The following is a 26,162-nucleotide window of genomic DNA, read 5'->3' on the forward strand; positions in this document are numbered from 1 at the left end:
GAGCTCCCAGTCACCAGAAATGCATTAAACATGGACATACAGGAAAGTAGTAAAATATATGATGGTGCCCATCTGTGTTGGACTCATTGATTTAAAAATAAAACAAAATTGAAGACTGCGGAATAATGCATCTCTATCTTTACATTACATTGTTCAGATAAATTCATTGGTTACATTGGCATCTGTATGAGGGAGCTTTTAATCAAGAGATTGTGGTCTTCCAACTCTTAAGGAGTGGGATTTCTGAAGGCTGGAAGCTGTGAAGGCAACCTCTCTTGTGCCAGCTGTGAGCAGGCTTGTCAGCCGCTGATTGGGGGAACAGATCCTCTGGTGGTCTCAGCAAAGTCTGTTGCTGGGCGGGTGCTCATAGCTGGAGCTGGACCTAGGAATGGTGGAGGGATGCTGGGCAGATGCTTCCTCTCACTTTGATGGCTTCAACAAAATTTTAGCAATGTTGCTTCGTTACTGAAATGCCACAGTTAAAACTGGAAAATATTGAATTAATTCACAATGGCATTGGTTTTGCTCACAAAGCACCACCACATCTTTAGAGGACATGTTTACAGCTCTGTTCACACCTTCAATATGCATTCACTGAGTGTGGCTCTGATGTTTGTTTTTTAACAAGTAATGTTTTTTGAGGAGTAATGAACTCATGCTAGAAAGAAAAAGTGATTGTGAGAGATTCTTAGGAGTCTAAAGAAGCCTGCTAGCAGCATTTAGGACACATCTGTTTTAACATTTTTGATGAAATTATTTGATTCTGTCTCTTTAAAGACTGCATGGAAGACAATGCCTCGAGTATATTTGGAGAAGAGGAGGGAGAAGACGAAGAACTGGAAGCAGCTGCGAATCATTTAAACAAGGACTTTTACAGTGAACTTCTGGATAAAGACAGGTCAAAGGAAAAAGAGTCTCCTCTGAGGCCCCCTGCCCTGGAATCCCTGCTTGGCCCTCTCCCTACAGCCGCCAGCCTTGGGATAACGGAATCTATAAAAGAATGCATATTGACTAAGGATCGAGACCACAGTAAGTACGACCTGAGCTAGACATAAGAACTGAGTTGCGAAGCACAAGAGGCTCTGTTTGTTCACTGTGGATTTTCGCTTTTGTACCAAATTGGAGTTTGCTACTCTGTAATGGGGATTGGTGGTGGGCTTTTGTCAGTGTTTGCTGCATCAGCCCAGTGACCGTAGGGGCTGAGAGCTTCAAAACAGAGTGAGAGAACTCATAGGTGGCACGTGGAGAAAAGCACATATAGGTGATGCTGTGCCTTAATTAGTTTTGTAATAAGGTGATCATGCCATGGGCTATCTTTTCATTGTGCAATTTTACTGCCAGTATTATGTTTTAACTTTTCTTGGAAGTATATTTGGAACTAATGGCTTACATACTGACATATGTTGTCTGTATAATGAATGTTATATAGACAACATATGCTAATATGTAAACCGTTCATTTTCCTTCCTTCCCTGTGAATTTTTAAACCTCTAGACTGAAGAGATTTACCTTGTATTTTCCTTAATATTTTTTGTGTTTTGCTTTGACTTTCATATATATCCTTTGTACTCTAAAGATTCGTGGCTATTGGTGTGAATGCTCTTGGAATGTTTGTAGGATCTCATATTGTCTTGGGATCAGTTTCTGCTCATGCAATGTGTTCTATTATGTCATTAAATTTACCCTGGTTTTAACCATCCTCTCCCAGGGATTGTCAACAAGTCATTATCCCAGCCTTCTTCAACCTTGAGCCCCTAGATGTTGTTGGCCTACAACTTCCATCATTCCTAAGCACTGGCTAAGCTGGCTGAGGCTGATGAGAATTAGAGTCCAACAACATCTGGGTCTGGGGATCCAAGGTTGACAAATTTTGCATTATACAGAGGCTCACTTATACAGAGGCTCACCCAGCCTTGTATAGTGGTGCCAAGATACTATTGGGTGATATTCAGCTAAATACAGTGGTACCTCGGTTTACAAGCACAATTGGTTCCAGAAGTCTGTATTTAACCTGAAGCATACTTAACCTGAAGCGAACTTTCCCATTGAAAGTGGATTAATCTGTTCCAGACGGGTCCGTGGAGTACTCAACCTGAAGCGTACTTAACCCGAGGTATGAGTGTAATTGGTTCCGGAAGTCCGTACTTAACCTGAAGTGTACTTAACCTGAAGCGAACTTTCCCATTGAAAGTAATGGAAAGTTGATTAATCCGTTCCAGACAGGTCCACGGAGTACTTAAACTGAAAATACTCAAACTGAGGCGTACTTAAACCGAGGTATGACTGTAGTTGCACTGGTGCAACGATTAGCACTAGTGCAATGGGATTTCCGCCCTCTTTCCCCCCATGTGTGCCCTGTGCTGCTCCAGAGGGTTGGGAGAAACCCCAGAACATATTTAAGGTGGAAGGAGAGGGGAGAAACGGTCTGTTGCACAAGAATCAAACCTTGCTTCAAAATGTCTTCTGTAGGCTTCCTGGAAGCATGTGGTTGGTCACTGTGGAAAACAGGATGCTAGACGATGTCTGTAATTTGACCAACTATATTCGTACAGTAGCAGCCTTCAGATACAGAAAGTTGTTGTTGTTGTTTAGTCGTTTAGTTGTGACCGACTCTTCGTGACCCCATGGAACAAAGCATGCCAGGCACTCCTATCTTCCACTGCCTCCTGCAGTTGGTCAGACTCATGTTGGTAGCTTCGAGAACACTGTCCAACCATCCCGTCCTCTGTCATCCCCTTCTTGTACCCTCAATCTTTCCCAACATCAGGGCTTTTCCAGGGAGTCTTCTTGCTAAATGAAGAATGGGTTGTGATTACAAAGCTGCTTCTTGGTTCAGTTTTCAGAGCCAATATCTGTTCTTTTTTGTTCCTCTGACCATCCATTCCACTGCTGTATCTTGCATCATTGCAAGCTTCTGCCAGCTTTTTACACCTGCCTTTAATCCTCACCTCCCTGACCTTCAGGAGTCTACAAAATTTAGATCTCAAGCAATGCCAAATAAATGGTAAATGGTAGTAGCAGTGTGCAATCAATTTTGTCTCATGCAGTATGTTTTCTCTAAGGAACATGGTAAGAAGGTTCAGATCATTATTGTGCTTCCATCTGTTTACTTCAACATGTGCAGTTGTTTGCTTAAAAACTGCTTGCTTTCGTTTTGCTGTTTGCTTCAAGGAAAATCATGCTTCTTTCCAGCAATGTCCCTGATCCCCACTACTCCCTTCTTCGCTCTTATTGAGGCATGGATTCCGTTTTATACTTCTTAGTACCACTTGTCAAAATTCTTTAATATGTGGCCTCTTAGGCATGTAGTTGCCCTAATGAAAGCCCCTGGAAATGTGCAAATTGCTTTTGCAGTCTGCTCTTAATGTATATTCCATGTACCGTATCATGCTGAAAAGGTCTCTCTAAGTGGGCGATGATAAATCTCGGCGAGAGCAAACCCTTCAAGTCGAACCTTCTGTGTACAGCTCATAAATCTGGCAGTCTTTATAGACTATTGTATCTGTGATTGAGCCTTCATTATGCTGTTAATGAGATGTGAAAATCTTGCTGCAGCCGGCTTGATAACGTTGGAGCTTCCCCTTCAGCCCCCCCCCCCCAGATGCTCCATATACAATTTCCAGTACTGTATCTGAATTCTTTCCTATGGATTGTCTCCAATTTATATGATTTTGACCCAAACACCGGCAGAAGAAAACAATTTTGTTGCTTAAAAATCTGTTGACTGCATATAAAAACGTATGCTCTTTTGAATGGTGATAGGCTCAAGCGCCACGCAGCAAGACCTGCTTTTTGACTGATGAAGTCTTTCCTCTGAGTTAGCAGCATATGCTAATGAAAACATGCCCAGTGCTTTGGGGTTTCTAGGATTTGGTTGAGACTGATTGCAAGGGAAAATTTTGCAACCTGTGCGAACCCAAAGGTGACTTCAGATGTTCATTGAAACTGGAAGAGTAGAAGTTATGCTTCCAGTCTAATTACGGTAATTTAAAAAGCTTGTGGAGTTGGGAGTCGGTGGGTGACTTGTTCTATACGAGATCTCACTGCCCTTAGAGTGGGAAGTTCTTAACTTTTGGGTTCTTGACCTAGAACTCCTGTTTAATAGGCAGGTAACAGCTGCCTTTATCCATTTGCAACCTCCCCTAGAAGAGGTGCAGTAGCTCAGTGGTAGAGTCCCTGTTGTGCCTGCAAAAATCCCCAATCTCTCCCAGTAGGACTGAGAAAGACCTGGGGGGCTGTTGCTGATCATTGTAGGTGATACTGAGCCTGGTTAAACTTCCTTTGTTCCTACCATGAAGATTTTGCCTCCGACTTTCATCCCTTGTTAACTTCTGGATTAGATTGCTGTCATGCACCTTCTGTGTGGGCATTTTTGAAGACTGTTCAGGAACTGCACCTGGCCAGAATGTCAGGATCCTGTTTAGGTCTGTCCTAAGAGGCTATAGTGCTGCTCTTCTTATTCAGCTATGTTGCTCATCCGTTGGGATTCTGAGCATAAATCAAAGCAGTAGGACCTACCTAGGAGACAAGGATTCAGATCCCCACTCTGCCTTGAAGCTCACTGAGTGACTTTGGGCCAGTCATTACTCCTCAGTCTAACCTTCCTCACAGGGTTGTTGTGAGGACTTGAGCTCCTTGGAGTAATGTTGGGGTTTGTTTATTTAAAGCATTTCTATCTTGCTTTTCACCCCCCAAAATCCCAGTGCAGCTTACATACCGTGTTTCTCATATTATAAGACACGTCTTATATTTATTTTTTCCTGAAAAAAAAACACACCATGGCTTATTTTCAAGGGATGTCTTATTTTTTTAATTAAGTACCGGTATCTGTACAGACCACAGACCTGCTCCCACCGGGTCTTCGCGCGCGGCAGGCAAAGGCTGCAGCTGGGTCCCGGGGCTGCGCGCGCGGCAGGCAAAGGCTGCAGCCGGGTCCCGGGGCTGCGCGCGCGGCAAGCAAAGGCTGCAGCCGCGTCCTGGGGGTTAACGCGGCAGCAGCAACCCTTATTTGCCACAGACCTGCTCCCACCACCCGACACGGCTTATTTTCGAGGTATGCCTTATATTTTTCCACCTCAGGAAAATCCTGCCATGCCTTATTTTGTAGGGATGCCTTAAAATATGAGAAACACGGTATACCAGCAATAAGTCAATGATAGTAGTAGTAGTAGTAGTAGTAGTAGTAGTAGTAATAATAATAGTAATAATAGTGTCATCTGTTGGCAAGAGGGGATAGTACCGTCTTGGAAATGACACCCAGCCTCCAGAACTGACTTTAAGGCTCGCCCCTCTGACTACGGTATTTCAGTGTGTCTTACAGGAAACTAGTAAAAAAAGCTGTTTACTTATGAGAACTTTTTCCCTTAAAAAAAAATGCCTGAAGTAGGAAATTGAATTCAGAGTGGTTTTATGACTTGGTTATATATTTGGATGTATTTTTAAGTGTTGCTCTGATGGCATTTCATGTATATTGTATTGCGTCTTATGCTTTACAAGCTATTATGAAAGTGTTTTTGGGGCGTGGAATAGAAATTTGAGTTAATAATTAATCATAATTATAAACATGATGCAATTATTTATCCATGCCATTTTTTCCCCAAACGGCTGGATTTGTGCTTCAGGACCTAGTAGGTTCCCATGTGATGAACATCAGCAGTGTACTTTTCTGAAGGACGCAGCTGTGTTTTTTGTTTTGGCGGGGATCTTCTAGTGAGTATCATGATTGATGATGTCACTCATTAACTTGGCAGGGTTGCATCCACTTTTGGCAGACTTGGGCATGTTTGAACGTGGTGTTGCTGTGTCAACAAAAGTTGTTTTATACCAAGCATTCTCTCCTTATAGGCCTTTATGTGGAACAAATTCACATACTGGCTACCGACCGATGACATGAGGCAACTGCATTGCTTCCTTCTGTTCTTCTTGGGGCAAAGTTTCAGGTGCAGAGCCTGCCATCTAGCATACAAAGGAACGTTGTCCTCTCCTCCTCTCTTGACTTCTTCTCTCTCTCTCTCTCTCTCTCTCTCTCTCTCTCTCTCTCTCTCTCTCTCTCTGTGTGTGTGTGTGTGTGTGTGTGTGTGTATTGATGACCGCCGTCCTCTTTCTCCCTTCTGTATGCACCAGCCTCTGAAAATCATATTTCATTTTGATGGGGTGCTCTATCATCATACAGGAGAGGTGCCTTCAGGGTCATGATCAAGGAGATGGAGGTAGAAAGAACTTGAACCCATAAGTGGTGAGGGGGCGAGGGGGAAAGGCCACCGGCTCCCTGGATGGATTGCATCCTTTGTCCACATCTGAGCTCATTGCAGTCAATTATTTGGATGAGTAGTCACTGGGAGCTAGTAAAAAGAATTGCTCCTTTGCCCATTTCTCTCTCTGTTTCATTTAACCTAGAAACTTCTTATTATAATAACCGGCGATCATATTGATCTTGCTTATTACAGAAGCATTATAGAAGATGACAACTTAGCGATCAAATGGAGTTTTCATTGGATTCAAGTGAAAATGAAACCCATTAGAGAACTGTTATTTAAGCAGTTATCATTGCGTTGACTGAAATGTCAAACTAGTAGCCCTCCAAGACTGTATCCAACACAGAGAAGACTCATCACCAAACTTTCAGTTGTGGATGAAGATTTATTAATCTGTGCTAAAGAGCCACAGACCTTGCCCTTGGCAAGGGGTGATACAAGGAAACACAGGATTCTGCTGGGGTTAACTGCTTTGAAGACAGAATGACAAATGATCAATAAATATACAGTGATGAGGTACCTTGGGTATGTTTTACTGGGTTTACATTTTGCCCTAGATGACCTCTCTTTATAACTTTGACCTCATTGGATCCACCAGGAAGAGGATGCAAAAGTCTGCTAGTGGGGCCTCCATCTTATTATTAGTTGTATTGATAATGCCATCATATTCTTAATGCTTTTTTAAAACAACTCTGCCAGGGAGTGTTTGGGAGGACTGCTCCCCCTGAAGCCCACTTCCACCTGGGGCTTGGGGCGGGTCCCCCACTCCACCACAGCTTTTGAGGCTCCTGGGAGGCCTGGAACATCACTGCTGCTGTGAGTACTGAAAGGACTGCTCCCCCTGAAGCCCACTTCCACCTTGGGCCCGGGGGCGGGACCCATACTCTACCACAGCTTTAAGGCTCCTAGGAGGCCTGAAACAGTGCCGCTGCTGCTTTTCTTGTAATTCTGATGTGTTTGTAACTTTTATTGTTTTTGGTTTTTGTTTATCGTTTAGTCTGTTAGTTTGTTTTCTGTATTGGTTTTAAATTCGATTTTAAGGGGAGGGGTTAATTTTAGTTTGTAATTTTCTGTCTTTGTTTGTATTGTTTTATTGCATTAGTTTGTTTTCTGTATTGGTTTTAAATTTGATTTTAAGGGGAGGGGTCAATTTTAGTTTGTAATTTTCTGTCTTTGTATTGTTTTACTGTATTTTTTGATTTACATAGGTTTTAGGGAGGGATTTTTAGTCGGGTGTGGGAATCTGTTAAATTTTAGTGTATTTGTAATTTTTATTGTTTTTGGTTTTATTGTTTTATTGTGTTTTTTGTGTTTTTCTTTTGTTCTGTTCTTTGCTGTTTTTACAGAGGTTTTATTTTGTTTTTAAGGGGAGGGGTCAGGGCTGCCCGGGAGGGGGTCCCAGCAAGCAAAATGGCTGGGGCAGATTCCACAGGGGGTGATGCACTGGGACAACCGATCTCAGTGGTCACGGGTAGGAGGAGGAGTTACGCTAAGACCAGACCATGTCATTACCGAGGAGGCAGACTTAGTCGTTGTCTGAGGACTATCCCTGCCTCCGGGTCTGGTCCTGACCGGACGGATATTGGAATCAGCAAGGGATACCCACATGACCTGAAGGTGCTGCTGTGCAATGCCAGGTCGATGATGAATAAGACCACTGCCATTCACGACCTGATTGTGGATGGAGGATTTGACCTGGCATGTGTGACAGAGACCTGGTTGGATGAAGCCGATGGGCCCGTTCTTGGCGCTGCTTGTCCACCAGGTTTCTCTTATGCACAACAACCCAGGCCATCTGGGTGGGGAGGGGGGGGTTGCAGTGATTTTTAGGAAGTCATTAGTTTGCACCAGGCGTCCTATTGGTAAGACGGAGTTTTCTGAGTGCATGTTCTGGAAGTTGGGCAATAGGGGCAGTACAGGATTCCTTTTGGTGTACCGACCTCCCCGCTGCACCAAGGATTCCCTGCCCGAGCTGCTTCAGGTCGTGTCGGATGTGCTCCTGGAGACACCTAGCTTGGTTGTCTTAGGGGATTTTAACATCCATGCCGACACGACCTTACAAGGAGCCGCTCGGGACTTCGTGGAAAGCATGGCCACCATGGGGCTGTCCCTGAATAAGTCTGGCCCAACTCATAGCCGCGGACATGCCTTGGACTTGGTGTTCACCTCTATGGATGTTGGTGATCTGACATTAAGTAAAAGCGAAACAAAAGAAGTGCCATGGTCAGATCACTTTCTGGTGCAACTGGACTTCTCCGCAACCCTTCCCCTCTGCAGGGAGGTGGGACCGATTCGGATGGTCCGCCCCCGCTACTTAATGGATCCAATTGGCTTCCAGAGAGTGGTAGGGGATGTTTTATCCCATGTCGATGGCCTTTCAGCTGATTCCCTGGTGGCCCGCTGGAATGCGGAGTTAACCAGCGCTATTGACTGTCTGGCTCCGAAGCGCCCTCTCAGATTGCATGGAGCCCGTACAGCCCTGTGGTTTTCCCCGGCGCTGAGGGCGATGAAACAGTCGTTGAGACGGCTAGAGCGCCGGTGGCGGAAAACTCATTTTGAATCAGACCGGACACGGGCTAGAGCTCAACTTCGAGCCTACCAAGTGGCAATGGCGACAGCGAAGAGGACCTTCTTCACCGTCTCCATCGCATCTGCAGAAAACAGCAGCAGGAGACTCTTCCAGGTGGTTCGCAATTTAGCGGAACCACCTGCTCCATCCGGGCCCAGTACGGGCCACATGATCTCCTGCAATGATTTTGCAAAGTTTTTTGCAGATAAAGTCGCTCAGATTCGGGAAGAGGTAGACTCCACCGTGGGAGCAGGGCCGGGGCGGGGGAGTGCTAGAGTCCTGTCTAGTCAAGTTTTGTGGGATCAATTTCAATCTGTTACCTCCGAGGATGTGGACAGGCTGCTTCGACGAGTGAAACCAACCACCTGTCTCCTTGATCCTTGCCCATCCTGGCTTATAAAAGCTAGCCAGGAAGGGCTGGGCGATGGGCTTCGCGGGTTGGTAAATGCTTCTCTCCATGAAGGAGCCTTCCCAGACCCGCTGAAAGAGGCGGTTATTAAACCGCTTCTTAAAAAACCATCTTTAGATCCGGCCAATATGGCCAACTATCGCCCAGTCTCAAATCTTCCATTCTTGGGCAAGGTGATTGAGCGAGTGGTTGCTGAACAACTTCAGGCACGCCTGGAAGAAGCGGACCATTTGGATCCCTTCCAGTCAGGATTCAGGCCTCATCATGGGACTGAAACTGCCTTGGTCGCACTGGTCGATGATCTCCGGCGGGCTAGGGACAAAGGTAAGAGCTGTTTCCTTGTTCTGCTGGATCTCTCAGCGGCTTTTGACACCATCGACCATAACATCCTTCTGGATCGTCTAGAGGGTTTGGGAGCTGGGGGCACTGTCATGCAGTGGTTCCGCTCCTTCCTCCTGGGCCGTGTTCAGAAAGTGGTGGTGGGGGATGAGTGTTCAGACCCCTGGGCTCTCACTTGTGGGGTGCCTCAGGGTTCTGTCCTCTCCCCCATGCTTTTTAACATCTATATGCAGCCGCTGGGAGAGATCATCAGGGGGTTTGGGCTGGGTGTCCATCAGTATGCTGATGATACCCAGCTCTACCTCTCTTTTAAATCAGAACCAGTGAAGGCGGTGAAGGTCCTGTGTGAGTGCTTGGAGGCGGTTGGAGGATGGATGGCGGCTAACAGATTGAGATTGAATCCTGACAAGACAGAAGTACTGTTTGTGGGGGACAGGAGGTGGGCGGGTGTGGAGGACTCCCTGGTCCTGAATGGGGTAACTGTGCCCCTGAAAGACCAGGTGCGCAGCCTGGGAGTCATCTTAGACTCACAGCTGTCCATGGAGGCACAGGTCAACTCTGTGTCCAAGACAGCTGTTTATCAGCTCCATCTGGTACGCAGGCTGAGTCCCTACCTGCCTACTGACTGTCTCTCCAGAGTGGTGCATGCTCTAGTTATCTCTCGCTTGGACTACTGCAATGCGCTCTACGTGGGGCTACCTTTGAAGGTGACCCGGAAACTACAACTAATCCAGAATGCGGCAGCTAGACTGGTGACTGGGAGCGGCTGCCGAGACCACATAACACCGGTCCTGAAAGACCTACATTGGCTCCCAGTACGTTTCCGAGCACAATTCAAAGTGTTGGTGTTGACCTTTAAAGCCCTAAACGGCCTCGGTCCGGTATACCTGAAGGAGCGTCTCCACCCCCATCGTTCTGCCCGGACACTGAGGTCCAGCTCCGAGGGCCTTCTGGCGGTTCCCTCACTACGAGAAGCCAAGTTACAGGGAACCAGGCAGAGGGCCTTCTCGGTAGTGGCACCCACCCTGTGGAATGCCCTCCCACTAGAGGTCAAAGAGAACAACAATTACCAGACCTTTAGAAGGCATCTCAAGGCAGCCCTGTTTAGGGAAGCTTTTAATGTTTGATGGATTTCTGTATTTTAATGTTTGATGGATCTCTGTATTTTAGAATTTCTGTTTTGTTGGAAGCCGCCCAGAGTGGCTGGGGGAACCCGGCCAGATGGGCGGGGTATAAATAATAAATTATTATTATTATTATTATAACAACACCCTAAGCCATAAAGGGAGAAGACAAATTATGGGTCACGAGAGATCTAATGTAAGGTCTTGGAAAACCAGTCTTTTGTGCGTTGAATTTTGTCCCCTGATCCCACAAGCCTGCCATCTTCAACCATGTAATCTGCTTTTGGCCGTTTGGATGTTGGCAATGAATATAAAGAAACAAATAATAAATAGCAGGTTATTTGCCCTATTTGTATTTGTCTCTCAAGCCCAACTGCTTGATAGAGAGATGTTAGACAAAATGAGGGTCTTTTCCTGCCGGAGCACTTGTTTCATGCTTAAATTTGTCCTATTAGAACGAAGGGGATGTAAATATGCTTAACCTTGGTTGCACCTTGCCTTCATGAATTTCACAGGTGATGAAAGATTTGGTCCTAGGGGACTTTATTGTGGGAACTCCTGTTGTGCAAAGGTGCTACGGTATGATGAGTCAAAATGGCAAGCAGGTGATACATGGCAGGTTACTTTTCCTGTTAGTGTCTTGGTGTTTTGAGGAGTGAATTTTGTGGGGGTTTGCACCATGAAGATATTTTAAACAGATGTTTTATCATTTTAGCATGTTCTTCTACTCATGCTGCAATCCTTGTAGCTTTGTTGGATGTTTGTAGTTGGCAATTTTTATTTTTTAGTTACAACAATGTGCAATTTCAAAGGGGGGAACAGCATCAGGGAAGGACTCCCCTCTGCCAGATCACTCCCCCATATTTTTTTACCCCGACCTGCTGAAACCTATGGGTTACCCGAATTGTTTCTCTTGCAAAAGTGAAAGCAACTTGGGATGACTGATTTGGGGGCTGGAAAATGTTAAAAGCCCATTTTCTTTGCAGAAGCCTCTCCCACCAAACTTACACTTCAGTGGTTTAATATTTGTAAAACTAAAGGCTGTAAGAAGACTCACAAAATCATGTGTATATTTCTGTCCTAAGACTTCTATAGTTTAAGAACAGTCTAAAACCTGATGAATTCAGCTAAAATTCAGATGAATTGCAAGTTAAAGCTGAAATTGCTTATAACAGAATACACAACAGTCTCAATAGAGCGTGTCTAACAGTTCCCCATGCTACAGAATAACTGCATATTGGCTCAATAATCATAATGCTTACCAGAATGAGAAGTGTGTTTGTGTGTGGATAAATTTACTGCCGGTAGTGAAATCTTTAGGTAGTCCTTCAAACGGAAGAGGTCAAATCAATGACCTCAGAAAGTTATTTATTTGCTTCTACTGTAATGTATAATGTGCTTAAGTAATCAGTTGCCCACCTACTTAACCCGTCTGAGATGCAATGATGGGTAACTGATGTAAAGAAGGGAATAACCCCTGAAAAACAAACAAAGGCTGTGAATACATAGAGATCCCATTAAGGAGCAGAAATAAGGAACAGCCGCCTCGAGATGTGTTGGGTGGGTCTTATGGCGTGGTCATGGGGCATATCCTTAAGGGCACAAAATAGGCTTTGAAAGAGAAAATATCAGTACAGGGATTGGTAAAATAAGAAGCATGTCCTAGTGCACTTTATTCTTTTGTATAAATGCTACAGGCCATTCTTATCACAGAAGGGAGAGAGGGTAAAAGGAAGTTGATATACAAGATCAGTTACAAGGGAACAATGTATAGGGTGTGATATGTATACCTTGAATTTATGATCCAAGGGGGAAAAGGCTGCCAATGCTCAGGAAGCACTGTGATGCACAAACTCACAAGCATCCCTGGGGAGCTTTCTTGCCTCTTCTGTCAGTAGGGGGTAATGGGGAATCCGTTTGCATTCCCCCACCCCATAGAAGAGGACGGGTGAGTGACGACAGAAGACCATTTATCAAGGGGTAGTTTACCACAATATGTGTATAAGTATTTGGGATATAAATCTTGGGAAAGATTGAGGGCACAAGGAGAAGGGGACGACAGAGGACGAGATGGTTGGACAGTGTTCTCGAAGCTACCAACATGAGTCTGACCAACCTGCGGGAGACGGTGCAAGATAGGAGTGCCTGGCGTGCTATGGTCCATGGGGTCACGAAGAGTCGGACACGACTAAACAACAACAACAACAAATTTTGTAAGCTGGTTGTCTTTGACATCCTGCCAAGTGGAAAGGATTTTTTTTTAAAAAAAATCTCCGCTACTGCTATTTCCCTTGATCTCTAGTCAGGTGTACCCCTTGATAACTGGGTTGCCATATTTAGCCCTCTGGCTGAAAAAGGTCTCCCACCCCAAAGGTTTTTATACCACTGAAGAGTCTTGGATGACATAAGAGAGTTTGGCTAAGGGGTGGTTTGGTAAAATGTGGGAGGATTCCGTTATATATTGATAATTAGTAGTCTCATTGATTATACTAGTGAAGGTTTTTTCTTCTCCAAGGAATGATATTCTTGCACTTAATTTCTAAGTCACAGTGGAAGAGGCTAACACTCCTTATGCCACAGCTAAGGTTTTACTGAGATTTTATGCAAAGTAGGGCAAAAAAGCCTTGCAATCTGTATTTTGCTTTGCTAAATGTTGTGCAGTAAATCTTTAGAGGGCAATTGGGTTTTCCATGTAATTTCAAACGTAAGACATTTGTTAGCTTTTATAGCAGCAATATTTTTAATTCCTCCCATGTTGCACCGTTGCCTTAAACTCCATTAGTTGCTCTGGTTAACTGTATAGATACCTGAAGGCAACCCTGTTGACATCTGAAGGCAGCCCTCTTTGGGGAAGCTTGTAATGTTTGCTTTTATTTTATTTTTTGCATTTTTGTTCTTAGCTGCCCAGAGTGGATGAGGCAACCCAGTCAAATGGGTGGGGTATAAAAAATAAAATTAGTAGTAGTATTGTTATTTTTAGCTCTCCCAGTGTTCAGTTTTGACTTCATACATTTGCCCATGTCTATACTTCTCTCTCTCTCTCTCTCTTACCCCCCCCCCACCGTATCTATGGGTGAAAAGGTATTGGTGGTTGACATACTGGTCCAAGTAAATAAGATATAATTAGGCAATTAATTAGGTCAACTTACTCTTAAGGACAGAAATTGACAGCCTTACAGTGAGCCTCTCCATATCAATTTAAAAAAATGACATGAAGCTCCCCCGAGCATTATTATGGGCTTACCCAAATGAATCCAAATAAGTTAAGTCTCAACATATAAACTGCAGCCTAGTGCTTTAAGGTGAGTACATATTTTCCCCTGCTATTAGATCGTTCAGTTTTGTGCATACAGAATGCAGGTACTACTCACCAAAAGCACTTCAGGTATGGGGAAAATGCAGCCTATCTTGAAACAGTCCATACACAAATCAAGATTGCTCCCCTCCCCCCAATACACATGCACAGTGACTATTAAAATGCCTGGGAAGAGAAGAAATATAGGCAACGACTGTTTGAGACATGTCCAATATGTGTGCAACTGCGCACACACGCATTGTGCCAAACATGGAAGTGCCCCAAAAACCTAACAAAAGGGGGGGCATGAGGCAGGGTGGCCTTATGTGGGCCCTGCTGACCTGTATGTGGGTCTGCAATGAAACCCCTGCACAAATTGGTCACTATGTCAATCCCCGCTCCCTTCATTCCTCCTCCAGCTACCCTTCTATGGCACCATCTTGGGTTGCTGGAGCCAGAGAGCAAAATGAGATTTGGAATTGACATGCCCTAAGCTCAAGAGTTCCCCGCTCAGGTTGACTGGAATTGGGTAGTCGATATTATGCCTATAGCCCAAAGTATCAGGAAAGTACCAAAAGGAAAGGGTCTTTCTAACACAAGAAGAGTTGGATCAGACCAGAGGCTAATCTAGTCCACCACCTTGTTCTCACGGTGGTCAATCAGATGCCCATGGGAAGACCGCAACCCGCGAGCACAACATCTCTCTCTCTGTCCATGTGCAGTTCCCAGAAACTGGTATTCAGGGCATACTGTCTCCAGCAATAGAGGTAGAACATAGTCATTATGACTAGTAGCCTTATCCTCCATGAATTAATCTAATTTGTCTGTGTGCAGGACCTCTCAGTATGGGGTGGAGCCTCACCCCACTGCTCTATTCCATCAGTTTTTGTGCTCTTAATGCTGCTAGGCTGCATCAACATTTGATTTCATTGAGAGGGGTGCAGATGGAAGGAACTGTTAACATGTTTTTATCAGGTGCTTCTTGGGACAACACAAGTTATGTAACCGGTTAGTTTGGGCAAGGTAAGCGAAATCTGGAAATTCAACATGCCACCCCCATTACCTGGTTGTTGTTGTTTTTTTGCTGTTTTAGCCCAAGCCATAATTGAAATGCAGAAAGCTAGCACTTCACTGGCACCAAATTGCTAATTTCTCATGCTAGTTAGTTTATTCTCTCTGCAGCTGTCCCTGCTGCTTCTCTCTACCCCCCCTTCTTTCCAACACATTAAAGTTGCTTGTCTATTTCGGTCTCATGCTCGCCTCATAAAGCAGAATGTACTCTTGAAACGATTCTCCTTAAATGACTAGCCTCGATCATCCAGAACCTACCTACAGTATTGGCATTTTTAAATGAGACCTCTTCTTTAAAAAACCCACCCAAAAACCAAAATCAAACATAAAGAGAAACCTTACAAGGGAAGGCATTTGGGTAAATGTGGCTCAATTAGCATAGCTGTTATGAGATAAATTGTGCATTAAAATACAGATGTAGTTTTCTGTTGTATTTTGGAGTCTGCGGCTGTTGACCTAGCTAGGCTGTTGCCGCAGACTTATGGCATGTGCACCCCAGAGTTTTTCTCTTCCTCTTTGTCAAACGTAGCTCTTGCGGAGTTCAGGATGGAAAAAAAGGAGTTCAGGGGAGGAGGAAGCCACAAACAACCTGAAAGCTTCCAGGTTAAGCTTGCTTGCTAGCCTGAGCAGCGAGGATTTCTAGCTGATCTGGAGGCCTTTATAGTAATCGGGAAGTATCAGCCAACCTGTTCTGACCTGTTGATGTAAAGAGGAGGCTCTCTTGGCTGATTTCCTCACCCTTCTTTCCTTTTGGAAAGAACTAGAACTATGGGGTGATTTCAGTACTGAATCCTCACTTAACACTCCCCCTTTCATAGAATCGTAGTTGGAAGGGCCCCAAGGGTCATCTAGTCCAGCCCCCTGGATTGCAGGAATCCCTGCTGAAGCATCCATGAAAGATGGCCATCCAACCTCTGCTTAAAAACCTCCAAGGAAGGAGAGTCCAGAACTTCCTGAGGGAGACTGTTCCACTGTCAAAACATTGGTTCAAGAATTCTTACAGGCTTCCAGCATGATACTTTCACCCAGCTGACATGTTTGGTTGCTTTTCAAAACTGGGTTGGCCATATGCTTCTGGCTTTCAACATATCCATTCCACCAGGTCTCCGATCCTCTTGCAAGAATGCTGTGTGTGTGTGTCTGTGTGCGGTTTGCCACAAGAACGGTACTTGATGGATTGTGTCCCCAACCATGTGTACCCTGCACTCATGCTTCCTTGTAGTACTGCCAAACCACTAACTATGCAAGCAGTCCATTTTTTTTACTCCATTTCTAGGCACTGACTTGATAAGATCAGTTTCATCTTGTTATGTTTAGATTGCAAATATGTGCTGCAAATGGCCACAGCGACCTTCTAGCACCTCTCGTATTACGAGGCAAGTTTCCTTCCAGTTAAAATAAAAAAATAAAAAAATGGCAGAACTTAAGAGGGCAACCTACTGATTTAGTAACAAAGTGAAAGGGCAAATTGGGGCATTTTCAGAATCATGATGCCATATGGGCAATAATTTCCACAGTTAAATAATCCAGAGGACGGTGAAGCTAGCAAAAAGCCCAGGTTCTGCACCAGAAGTCAAGCTTTGTTTCAAACATATCAGGAAGAATGCCACATTCTCTTTTATCTTGTTTTAAAAACTGTGATCACACAAATAAATAAGAGAGGGCTTCTGCACAGTTAACATGAATGAATTCAGATTGTCGGGAGCAGGGAGGGGGAAATATTAATTTACAACTCCGACCTCCACGTAATAACTGTGGTAAAAGTTTGTTGCTGAGTTAATGGAAGTAACAGCCCTCCTTCACACATTCTGCTGGGGAAATCTCGCTTCTCTGGAGTGCTACACAGCTGTAATGCTCACCATGTTTCAAAACTGCTTATTTATTCTTGAATTATTATTTTTCACTACCGTTTGTACCCTGCCTTTTTAGCAGCCTGCTGTGCAGCTGTGGCTAAGCAACTGTGCTTTGGGAACTCTTCCTCTGAGGAGTGATAGCGTAACCCAGTGGTTAGTGTGTTGGACACAGATTAGAGAGTCCTAAATTTTGGTAAGACCTTCACCTAAACGCTGGTGTTGCTTCTCCAAAATACTTTCACAGACCAAATCAGCAACACTCATCTACCAGCTTCAGTATTCCCATCTAGTTTCCTTTTGACCGAGCAAAGCCTCCCACCCACCATTCTGTTTCAACCCAACCCACTGCACCCCACTCTTCTGTACCCCCCACATTCCATGACACCTGAACTGATAAATTAAGAGGGGCGGGGGAAGAGGCCGAGGCAACAGGAAACGGCCCATCCCAGCAGTTTCATGTCGATGTTAAATAGCTCAGAGGACGAAAATGCCCTACAGAACTTGACACAGCACAGTTGCCGCGAAGAAGAGCGAAGGTACACCACTTCCACCTTTCTCAGTGAAGAGGGATTATTTGTCCCTTTACAACATGGCCTCTTAGGGCGGCAGAAGGGTGGATTTATGGGAGCCAAACACAAGCATGTGATTGTATGCGTTTGGCGCGAGTGTCGTGGAGCTTCTCCCCATTCCGCCCCCTCTGTCGGTGGTGAAATCTGCTTCTGCCATCGCAGCCGTGCCTTTCGGTTATGTGGGGCGAAGTCTGAGCGTTTGAGAAATATTTCCAGAATTAAACCTTTCTTTGTGCAGAGATTCTGAGCTGTGCTTTTGTGGCCTCACAAATAGATCCTTGTAATGCTTTTATGAGTTTGGCAATCGCAGGCTGTTTTATTTTTGGCTCAGCTGCGTTCCCTCCCCCTCTCCCTTCCTGCCCAAGCCTGGCCCGGCTGTACTGGCTACCTGTCAAGTTTGGGTTTGCTTGTAAGATGCTTGTGCATTGACTTATAAAGCCTTTTTGGAACAAAGGCCAACTTCTCCTCCGAGTCATTAATTTCCCGGCTCTCTTTGCCAGCAGAGGTCAGTTGACTCGGTCCTGCTTTATTTCGTCTGTGCCTAAATGCATCACTGTCGGACTCGGTTTTTTGTGACAGCTTTTCGTTAGTCTATCCTTTGCAGCAACTTTTGAGGCCCACCTCGCTTGGCCCGCCTGAATACGCTGGCGCTCATATGCTGGGGGCCTGTATGTTACAAAGGCTTAGTGTTTACGCTGGAAGGAAATATTTCCTTCCACTAAGCTATCTAGCAACCTGGGAAGTAATGGATATATAGCATTTCTAAGCTTTTAAAAGCAAGTACAGCATGTCCTTGTTTTACTACTGAGCCCTCAGTTGTTCTTAGGAAAATAATTGGAAATGCTGCTTCTGTACCACTTTTATTTCTGTCTGTCCTGCACAGTTAAGCCACTGAGCAGCCTTTGACATGTGGGGGCCGCCTCTTTGTCTCCTTTTCACACCCCTACCTGTGTACCTTCTGCCACACAGCCCATTCCCTGTCCTTTAGTATCCCTCTTCTTCTCCCAGGGAATCATGTGTCCAAAATATATGGAAGGGCAACAAAGTTTTTTTTCCACTTTGAGATTCCATTTGTTTTTGTTGCCAGAGGCCTATTTTGCTTTGTGTTTTGTTTGTTTCATTATGGCCCTCACATTTTTTGATGCTCCTTCCTTCCTTCCTTCCAAACATTTTTGTTGCTATCACGGCGGCAGCAGAGTCAATATCAATGACCATCATTTGTTTTTCCTCAGTGCAGCATCGTTTCGGAGCTTTTTGTGGGGAGAAATGGTTGCCACCTGTTAAAAAAAATGCCCCAAAGGACCTCTCCAAAGGAGTGAATGGGTGGTAAAATGGCAAACACTGTTTAACGGAAGCAAGTGTCGAGTGATGCCTGTTAGGGCAAAAGTAATCTTAATTTCACATATATGCTGGTGGGGTCTGAACTGGTGGTGACTGACCAGGACAGCTCAATAAAGGTGTTGGTCTTATCCAGCAGGCTTTTCTTACATCTTGTCTATAGCATTTGTCTACTACAACTCTCCCCATGCTTCTCCCCACCGAGGGTTCAAGAAAGAGCACGTTCACTCTTGCAAACGTGCACCTGGAACCTGGAGAGCAATTGGTAGGGGCGGGGGGGGGGGCAGGTACAAATGGGGATCTGGCTACAAATGCTAATGATTGATTGATTGATTGACTCAAGATAAAAGCCAATTAAGAAGCACACCGCAAGATGCAAGTTATCTACAGTGGTTTGTGTAGTTAAATCTTTCTGATTTGTTGCCATGCTAGAATTGTACCAATTTGCTGCTTAGGATGCCAGTAGTCTGCCCATGGGGACAGTCTTTATTTTAATAATTGCATATTTGTGTGTGATGGTGGGGACTTTCTAATTCTCTCATACACATGCAGAGACACAAACACACATTTCAAGATAAAATGGGTACATGACAGAAGATATAATAACTGGGCCGAATCTCATTTTCTCTTTTTTCATTTGGTGAGTCATAGGTTGTTGGTTTTTTTGACCTTCAGCTTGCCTTTTAAAAGTGGTGCTAAGGAGATGTCTAGTGCATAAAGCCTGATCTGAGGATATAATTATATTTTCTGGCAAGAAAGATCTTAAATAGAGTAAAAACGAAATTAGCCACAGGCCATATCTTGCTCTACAACGTTAAGGTTTCATTAGCTTTTCCAAACTCCTGGGACTATGATACAGGTGTGTTAATAAATGGCAGGTAGGCTAAGCAGCTTCTGTTTGACTTGCCGCATGTGGAGCCAGCTTCTGTCCAGCCCTGCGTAAATGGACAGTTTTAAGAAGCCAGCATGCTATCTCTAGCCTTAAAAGCCTAGATTGATAAGAGATAATCTCTTTTCTATCTACAATACTGCTTTTAATGTTGATTTTTGATTTTTATCTTATCCCTGTGCTATTTTCTTGTTGCATTTATGATTTTGTTTACATTGTTCATTGTGCCCCACTTTTGGAATTAATACGATTTGAAAAGTGAGCTAAAAATAGCCTAAATACATAACAAATGCTGTCAATGTCCTGGCATTTGCATGTATGGCATTATCTTCCTACCAAGGCTAGCTCGAGCCCAAGCCTGAGCATCTTTCAGAAGTGATGCAATATTTTAAACTGCGCTTGCTCATTCTGGATATCCAATGTCAAGGGGATGCGTATTGTGCTTTTAGTGTTTCACTGGTATTTCTGCAGCAAACACATCCTGTTCTGTCATAGACATGCTTTGCCCACAAAAAGCTTACGGCTCATTCCCTGGCATATTCGGTTAAAAGGATCTCAGGTAGCAGAAAGAACCCTGCTTGTGGCCTTGGAGACCTGCTGATAGTTAGAATAAACCATCATCTTATAACCTGGTGTTCTTCTGATGTTTCAGACTACAATCCCCATAAACCATGGCCATTTTGTTGACCATGCTGGCTGGGGCTGATGGGGGTTGTAGTCCACTGCATCTGGAAGGACCAGGTTAGAAAAGACTGGAGTAGACAGTACTAGGCTGGATGGACTCATGTCAGAGTTTTGAAAATGGATGTCACACATGAACCTCAGTGTATCTTGAAACATCAGCCAGGGGTAGACAACATAGTATATTCTTGTTGGGATACGGGTGGCAGTGTGGTCTAAATCACTGAGCCTCTTCGGCTTGTTGATCAGAAGCTTGGCAGTTCAAATTCCCAAGACGGGGTGAGCTCCCATTGCTCTGTCCCAGCTCCTGCCCACCTAGCAGTTTGAAAGCATGCCAGTACAAGTAGATAAATAGGTACCGCTGTGGTGGGAAGGTAAACGTCGTTTCCGTGCGCTCTGGCACTCATCCCGGTCCTCTGTGCGCCAGTAGCGGTTTAGTCATGCTGGCCACATGACCTGGAAAACTGTTTGTGGACAAACGCTGGCCCCCTTGGCCTGAAAGCGAGATGAGCACCACAACCCCATAGTCACCTTTGACTGGACTTAACTGTCCAGGGGTCCTTTACCTTTACCTTTGCCTTTACTCTAGTTGTGGTACTACATCAGCATACATTAATGTTTCTACCTGCTTTTATAAGTTGTGCTGAATTGGCTGTAAGAACATAAGAAGAGCTCTGCTGGATCAGACCAGGAGCCCTTCTAGTCCAGCAACGTATTCGCACAATCAGATTCTGGACAGCTGGGGAAGGCTGGTGTACACGATCCCCCACCCCTGCAACAATCCCATGAGGTAGGTTAGACTTGAGGGACAGTGCACTACCCGAAGGAGTCTCAAAGCGGCTAACATTCTCCTTTCCCTTCCTCCCCCACAACAAACACTCTGTGAGGTGAGTGAGGTGAGTGAGGCTGAGAGACTTCAGAGAAGTGTGACTAGCCCAAGGTCACCCAGCAGCTGCATGTGGAGTAGTGGAGATGCGAACTCGGTTCCCCAGATTACGAGTCTACCACTTTTTAACTACTACACCACACTGGCTCTCAATGCAAGGTTTCTTCTTGACCCCTGAGGTGCAAGGGCCCTTGTGACAGTTGTGTCATTGTTCTCTGGTTATTTAGAGCATCACAATAGTTACAAGAATGCTACTTTCCCTGTATTTATTTTTAATTTGGTCACTTAACTATCACACTATTTGTGAAATAAAAAAATTCCTTCAGTAGCACCTTTTTATTTTTTATTTTTTTATTTTACTTCGACCCAGACCAACACGGCTACCTACCTGTAACCACACTATTTGTGCTCCACATTAGTGAATCTGAATTTCCACTTTTGCCTCTGGCCCCACTCATTGGCCTTTGGCCCTTGGAAGGTTTCCCAGGAGGGAAAGTGGCCCTTGGGCCGCATAAAGGCTCCACTGATCTTCCCTGATCAGTCGGAGTTGGTGACTGCTAAAGCAGGCTGGGCCCTTTAAAATGAAAGGGCTCCTCTCACAGAGCGCAGAGCTAGCTACTGAGCTGGAGCTGGAGCTCCTGTTTATGGCTGAGGCGACTGCTGCTGAAACAACATATGAGATCTCCAGCCTGAGCCCTGCATGGAGCTGTCCAAAGTACCACTGAAAAGTCTTGCATTGGCTCATTACTGCTGAAACAGGACATCAAACAGAAATAAAACACAGGCTTTGGGCTTCACTTGGGTATTCAGGCAGAAGAAGGAACAGCAAGTGAGTTTGAACAGCTTTGTAAAAGTTTGCAAAAGCTTTGGGACTTAAATTGTTAAAGGCCAGAACAGATGTGACGTTTCATGCATAATAGCATTCGTCACGTTTGTTTTTTCCCTTTAAACAGCAGCCGTGGGGCAGGGGGGGGGGTCCTTAACTGGAACCTTGGGTTTAACCTTTTCCCCCAAGCCTCTGCAACAGCAAAATTGCTCCCTAAGGTGTTGTTAGAAAGGAAGCTACCATGGACTTACAATACACGTTTGATTTTAACAACAGAAGTTGGGCTCTGTTGTATGTAAGATACTTCACAGAACTGGCATTTATTTTCTTCTTTAAAAACATGGTAAGCAGAAAACATTTTGTTGTGTAATTTTTTCTTTTGGGTGGTTTGATTTCCAGCTCCACAATTATTGCCTGGAATTGCAGGAGCACAAACCTACAAATGAAAGCGCCATCCACAACATCTGGAAGAGAAGGTGTTGCCATAAGTGAGCTCATATGCTTGCTTGAAAGCCCAGCCAAGTGAAGGCTCCCATACTACTGTTATTGGTCGTACCGCAGCATGACCAAGCCTAAAAGCCAAGTTGACTGCAGAAGCCACCCTGGAAGGTGTCAAATGCTGAACCAGCCATTTCTCCTTTCTCACTGGCTTCTGTGGAAAGTCTGGACAGCAAAATCTGGCAGCAGCAAGAATCTGACGGGGATTCTTGGGAGACCAGAATAGGACTGGAGATGGGGAAATGCCTCAGAATCTAATTCCTTCGCACTTCCTTGCTAGCAATCTCCTTCTGTGCATCTCGTTGACATTTTCGCTGCCTTATTCCTCAGGGTGTGCTGTGTAACCTAATCCCTTTGGCAAGGTCAGCCGGTTTGTAATCCAGTTAACACAATTCATGTTTTTTAATCCTCCTCCTTTGTTTTAAACCCCACATGGTGGAGTAGGAGAGAGAGAGAGAGAGAGCCTGGGCATGTCTCACCATCTCTTTAATTCCTCCCATCATCTCTACCCATTTTCAGCCAAACCCGAAAAATAGTTCTGTGTTACTTGAAACCTTGCTTTCTGGAGTGATACTTTTATCAGGACAGCTGTCACCTCACATGCTCCATGTTATTCATCCTGTGGGACCTGCATGCCTAGAAAGGTCTCCCATCAGGAAATGTGATTCCCTGGTGTGATGGTGTCCCAAGTACCCTCCTAACATCTTAGACTGCAACTCCTATCAGTTCCAGCCAGCCTGACCATGGACGTGTAGTCCAAACATCTGGAGGGCACCTGGTTTAGGAAAACTGGGCTGGAGTGTGACAAAGAAAGGCAGCTCAAAGATTGGTGCTATTATGCTTGTGGGCAAAGGGCTTAATTTATAGATCCTTGGTAGGCAGGACTTACAGGTACATATGTGCAACTGTTGGGGAAATATCGCTTGCGGGAGCAATCATAATTTAAAAAACAAGGAGGGAGGGGAGCGTAACCCCTTCTCTACTCCAAATCATAACCACTTGTGGCTTCACACACACAGAAAGAGAAAAAGAGACATAATGCAAGACATATTTGTCCCTATTATGAATGTCTAGAACAATGCTTCCCAAAGTTGAGTCTCCAGCTGTTTTTGGACTACAAAAACAGCTGGAAACCCAAATTTGGGAAACATTGATCTAGAACTATGTTTAATGTCTAGTTTCGCCATCTGCCTAGTGCTAGGGATATTGCTGTTGGTACAACAGAGTTCCCAGGTGCAGACATTTCCCCCACTGCATATGGATGTATGGAAAGCTTTTAATGTTTGATGTTTCTGTGTGTTCCTTTATACTTTGTTGGAAGCTGCCCAGAGTAGTTGGGGCAACCCAGTCAGATGGGCAGAGTACAAGAAAAGAACATTCTTATTATTTCACTGGTAGGATAGAAAATAAGGTGTTTGCATGACAGACACCATTGGGTTTGATGTTAAATTCATTTTCTGCCTCTGGTGACCCCTCCATCCTGTCACTGAGGGTCAAGCTTGCTGCTATATGCATATCGCCATCCCATCCTCTGCATATGCGGAATCCATGCTATTTCTTGAATAGCAAGAGAAGGGTAGTGGCTCATTTTATAGACTGACTAGTGGGGAGTGCCCAGCACTGCCTGGGAAGTTTAGGAAACCAAGACTACTTATACTGCGTATAAGACTACTTTTCAACCCAGGAAAATCTTCTCAAAAGTCGGGGGTCGTCCTTTAGGCCGGGTTGTATTTCCTATACGGCGAGTATATTCCAAACTCTATATTTTAACTGGAAAAGTTGGGGTCGTCTTATACGCCCAGTCGTCTTATACGCCGGACTATACAGTATTGTAATCTTTAAGTGTCATTTGTGAGTTTGGACCAAAATAGGTGAAGTCACTCCAAAGTTACATTTTGGTCTGCCACCTCGATTCAAAATGGCACCCAGCTTGCGAACAATGAAGACGGCTGCCCCCACCTTGGGAACCTTCAGGAATTCCTCATCTCCATATGAAGAATCCATTCTGTTTCTTATAGTGCAACCGAATGTTTGCAGCTGATTTTATAGACTGATAGTGGTTTGAGAAAGCACAAGGGTGGTGAGGCAAATAGCTGTTCATTGTGCATTTGGTTTACGTTAGTGTTTGCGGCTTAGATCTCATGTTTGGTTTATGTCTTGGCACGAAAGTGCTTATTTATGAATAGCCCAATTGATTCTCCAAGGTTAGAATCCATAGTTTTTGGATCATGCAGTGGAAATCTACAACGTTTCTGTTTCATTTGCAAACCCAATAATTATTGTTGCGTTGAAGTGCTTGACATCTATGCTAGAGTGTTTTAAAAAATTAACCACCATGGAACCATACAGCACAAATCGTTTTTGTTTTATAGCATAGTACTTATTTAAGAGCCTGGTTCAGTAAAATTGAAGTGTTCTTAACTGTACAGGCTTCAGAGGATTCCCTGCAATCCACTTAGTGGCTGGCTCTAAGGAAATCCTCTTATTTGGACATAGTTTTGTCCTTCTGTCAGAGAAATAAGAAACGTCCTTAAGGCTGTGATGTCATCAGGACCTCTTTCAAATTATAATCTCAAATCAGTGCATTATTCTTTTAAAGCTAAAGACAAAAAGTCACGACTTCTTCACTGCAAGTAGCAGTATGCAATACTTAAGATGTAGGGCTCAGTCCAGCCCTCTTAAGCTTTGAGTGGGAGAGTTTTAAGCACACACACTCTGCCTGAATCAGTGGGGCTTAAATGGCCTTAACTCTGCGCCTTGCCTGTGGTCTGTGTCTGCCCTGGCACATCTCTCTTTAAATCTTTTGCAACTGGTCACACAAACATGCTTATGAGCCTTGCGTCGGGAACTCTTGTGCTCTTTGCAAATACGTTTTGCGCCGAGGTAACCCCAGATTCTGCACAAGAAGAAAGAGCTGGATTTTGTAACCTTACCCATGCCCCCGCTTTGCTGGTCTCCTCTGCCAGCACCCAAAAAGGACGATGAGGAAATTGACTGAAGACTCTGGGTTGTGCTCTCATTTCCAGGTGGGCAGGGTGGAGCTGAGCGTTTAGCCTTCTCAGGTGAAGGAGGCCCAAAAGGAGTGAGAGAGGGTCATCTTCTGCTGCCGTTTCCATCAGAAAATGGGAGATTGCATTAGAGGCCAATTTTCCATTTCACAGTAGGAGAGGCTAGCTGTGGAGGATGCCATTCTTGTGTGTGGTCAGCATTCCTACAGGGCAGTGAATGATTGCCTTAGAGACACCTGCATCATCACAAGGGCCTCTGGAATGGTCTTGTACTCCACACCTTCAATGCAAGCTGGCATTCCCAGTGTAGCTTCCTAGGACTGTTGTATGGCAAGCAATTCCCCTGTTGGGAAATTAGATGTGTCTCCACATCTTCCTACAGTGTCAATGTGCCCTCTGCAGAAAGGAAAACTTTGGCAGGTGCCCAGCCATGCCGCATATGATTAAGAGCTGTAAAACTGCTAGAGATCCATTTTTTAAAGGGCAGACAATATAAAACCACAGAATCAATACTGTTATCAAGTCCTAGTCTGGCAATAAAAAGCCAGAGAAC

At 44.6% G+C, this 26,162-nt stretch overlaps 1 protein-coding gene across 1 annotated transcript in view; it reads left to right on the forward strand.

Annotated features, from left to right (window-relative positions):
• The window catches only part of BRF1 (BRF1 RNA polymerase III transcription initiation factor subunit), a 202,258-nt gene that overhangs the window by 117,371 nt on the left and 58,725 nt on the right, over positions 1-26,162 (forward strand). Inside the window, exon 11 of the mRNA XM_035104684.2 lies at positions 778-1,029. Coding sequence (XP_034960575.2) covers positions 778-1,029 — 252 coding nt within the window. The remainder of the gene's footprint in view (positions 1-777; positions 1,030-26,162) is intronic.

Source organism: Zootoca vivipara, chromosome 1 (genome assembly GCF_963506605.1).
Source record: "Zootoca vivipara chromosome 1, rZooViv1.1, whole genome shotgun sequence".
NCBI lineage: Eukaryota > Metazoa > Chordata > Lepidosauria > Squamata > Lacertidae > Zootoca > Zootoca vivipara.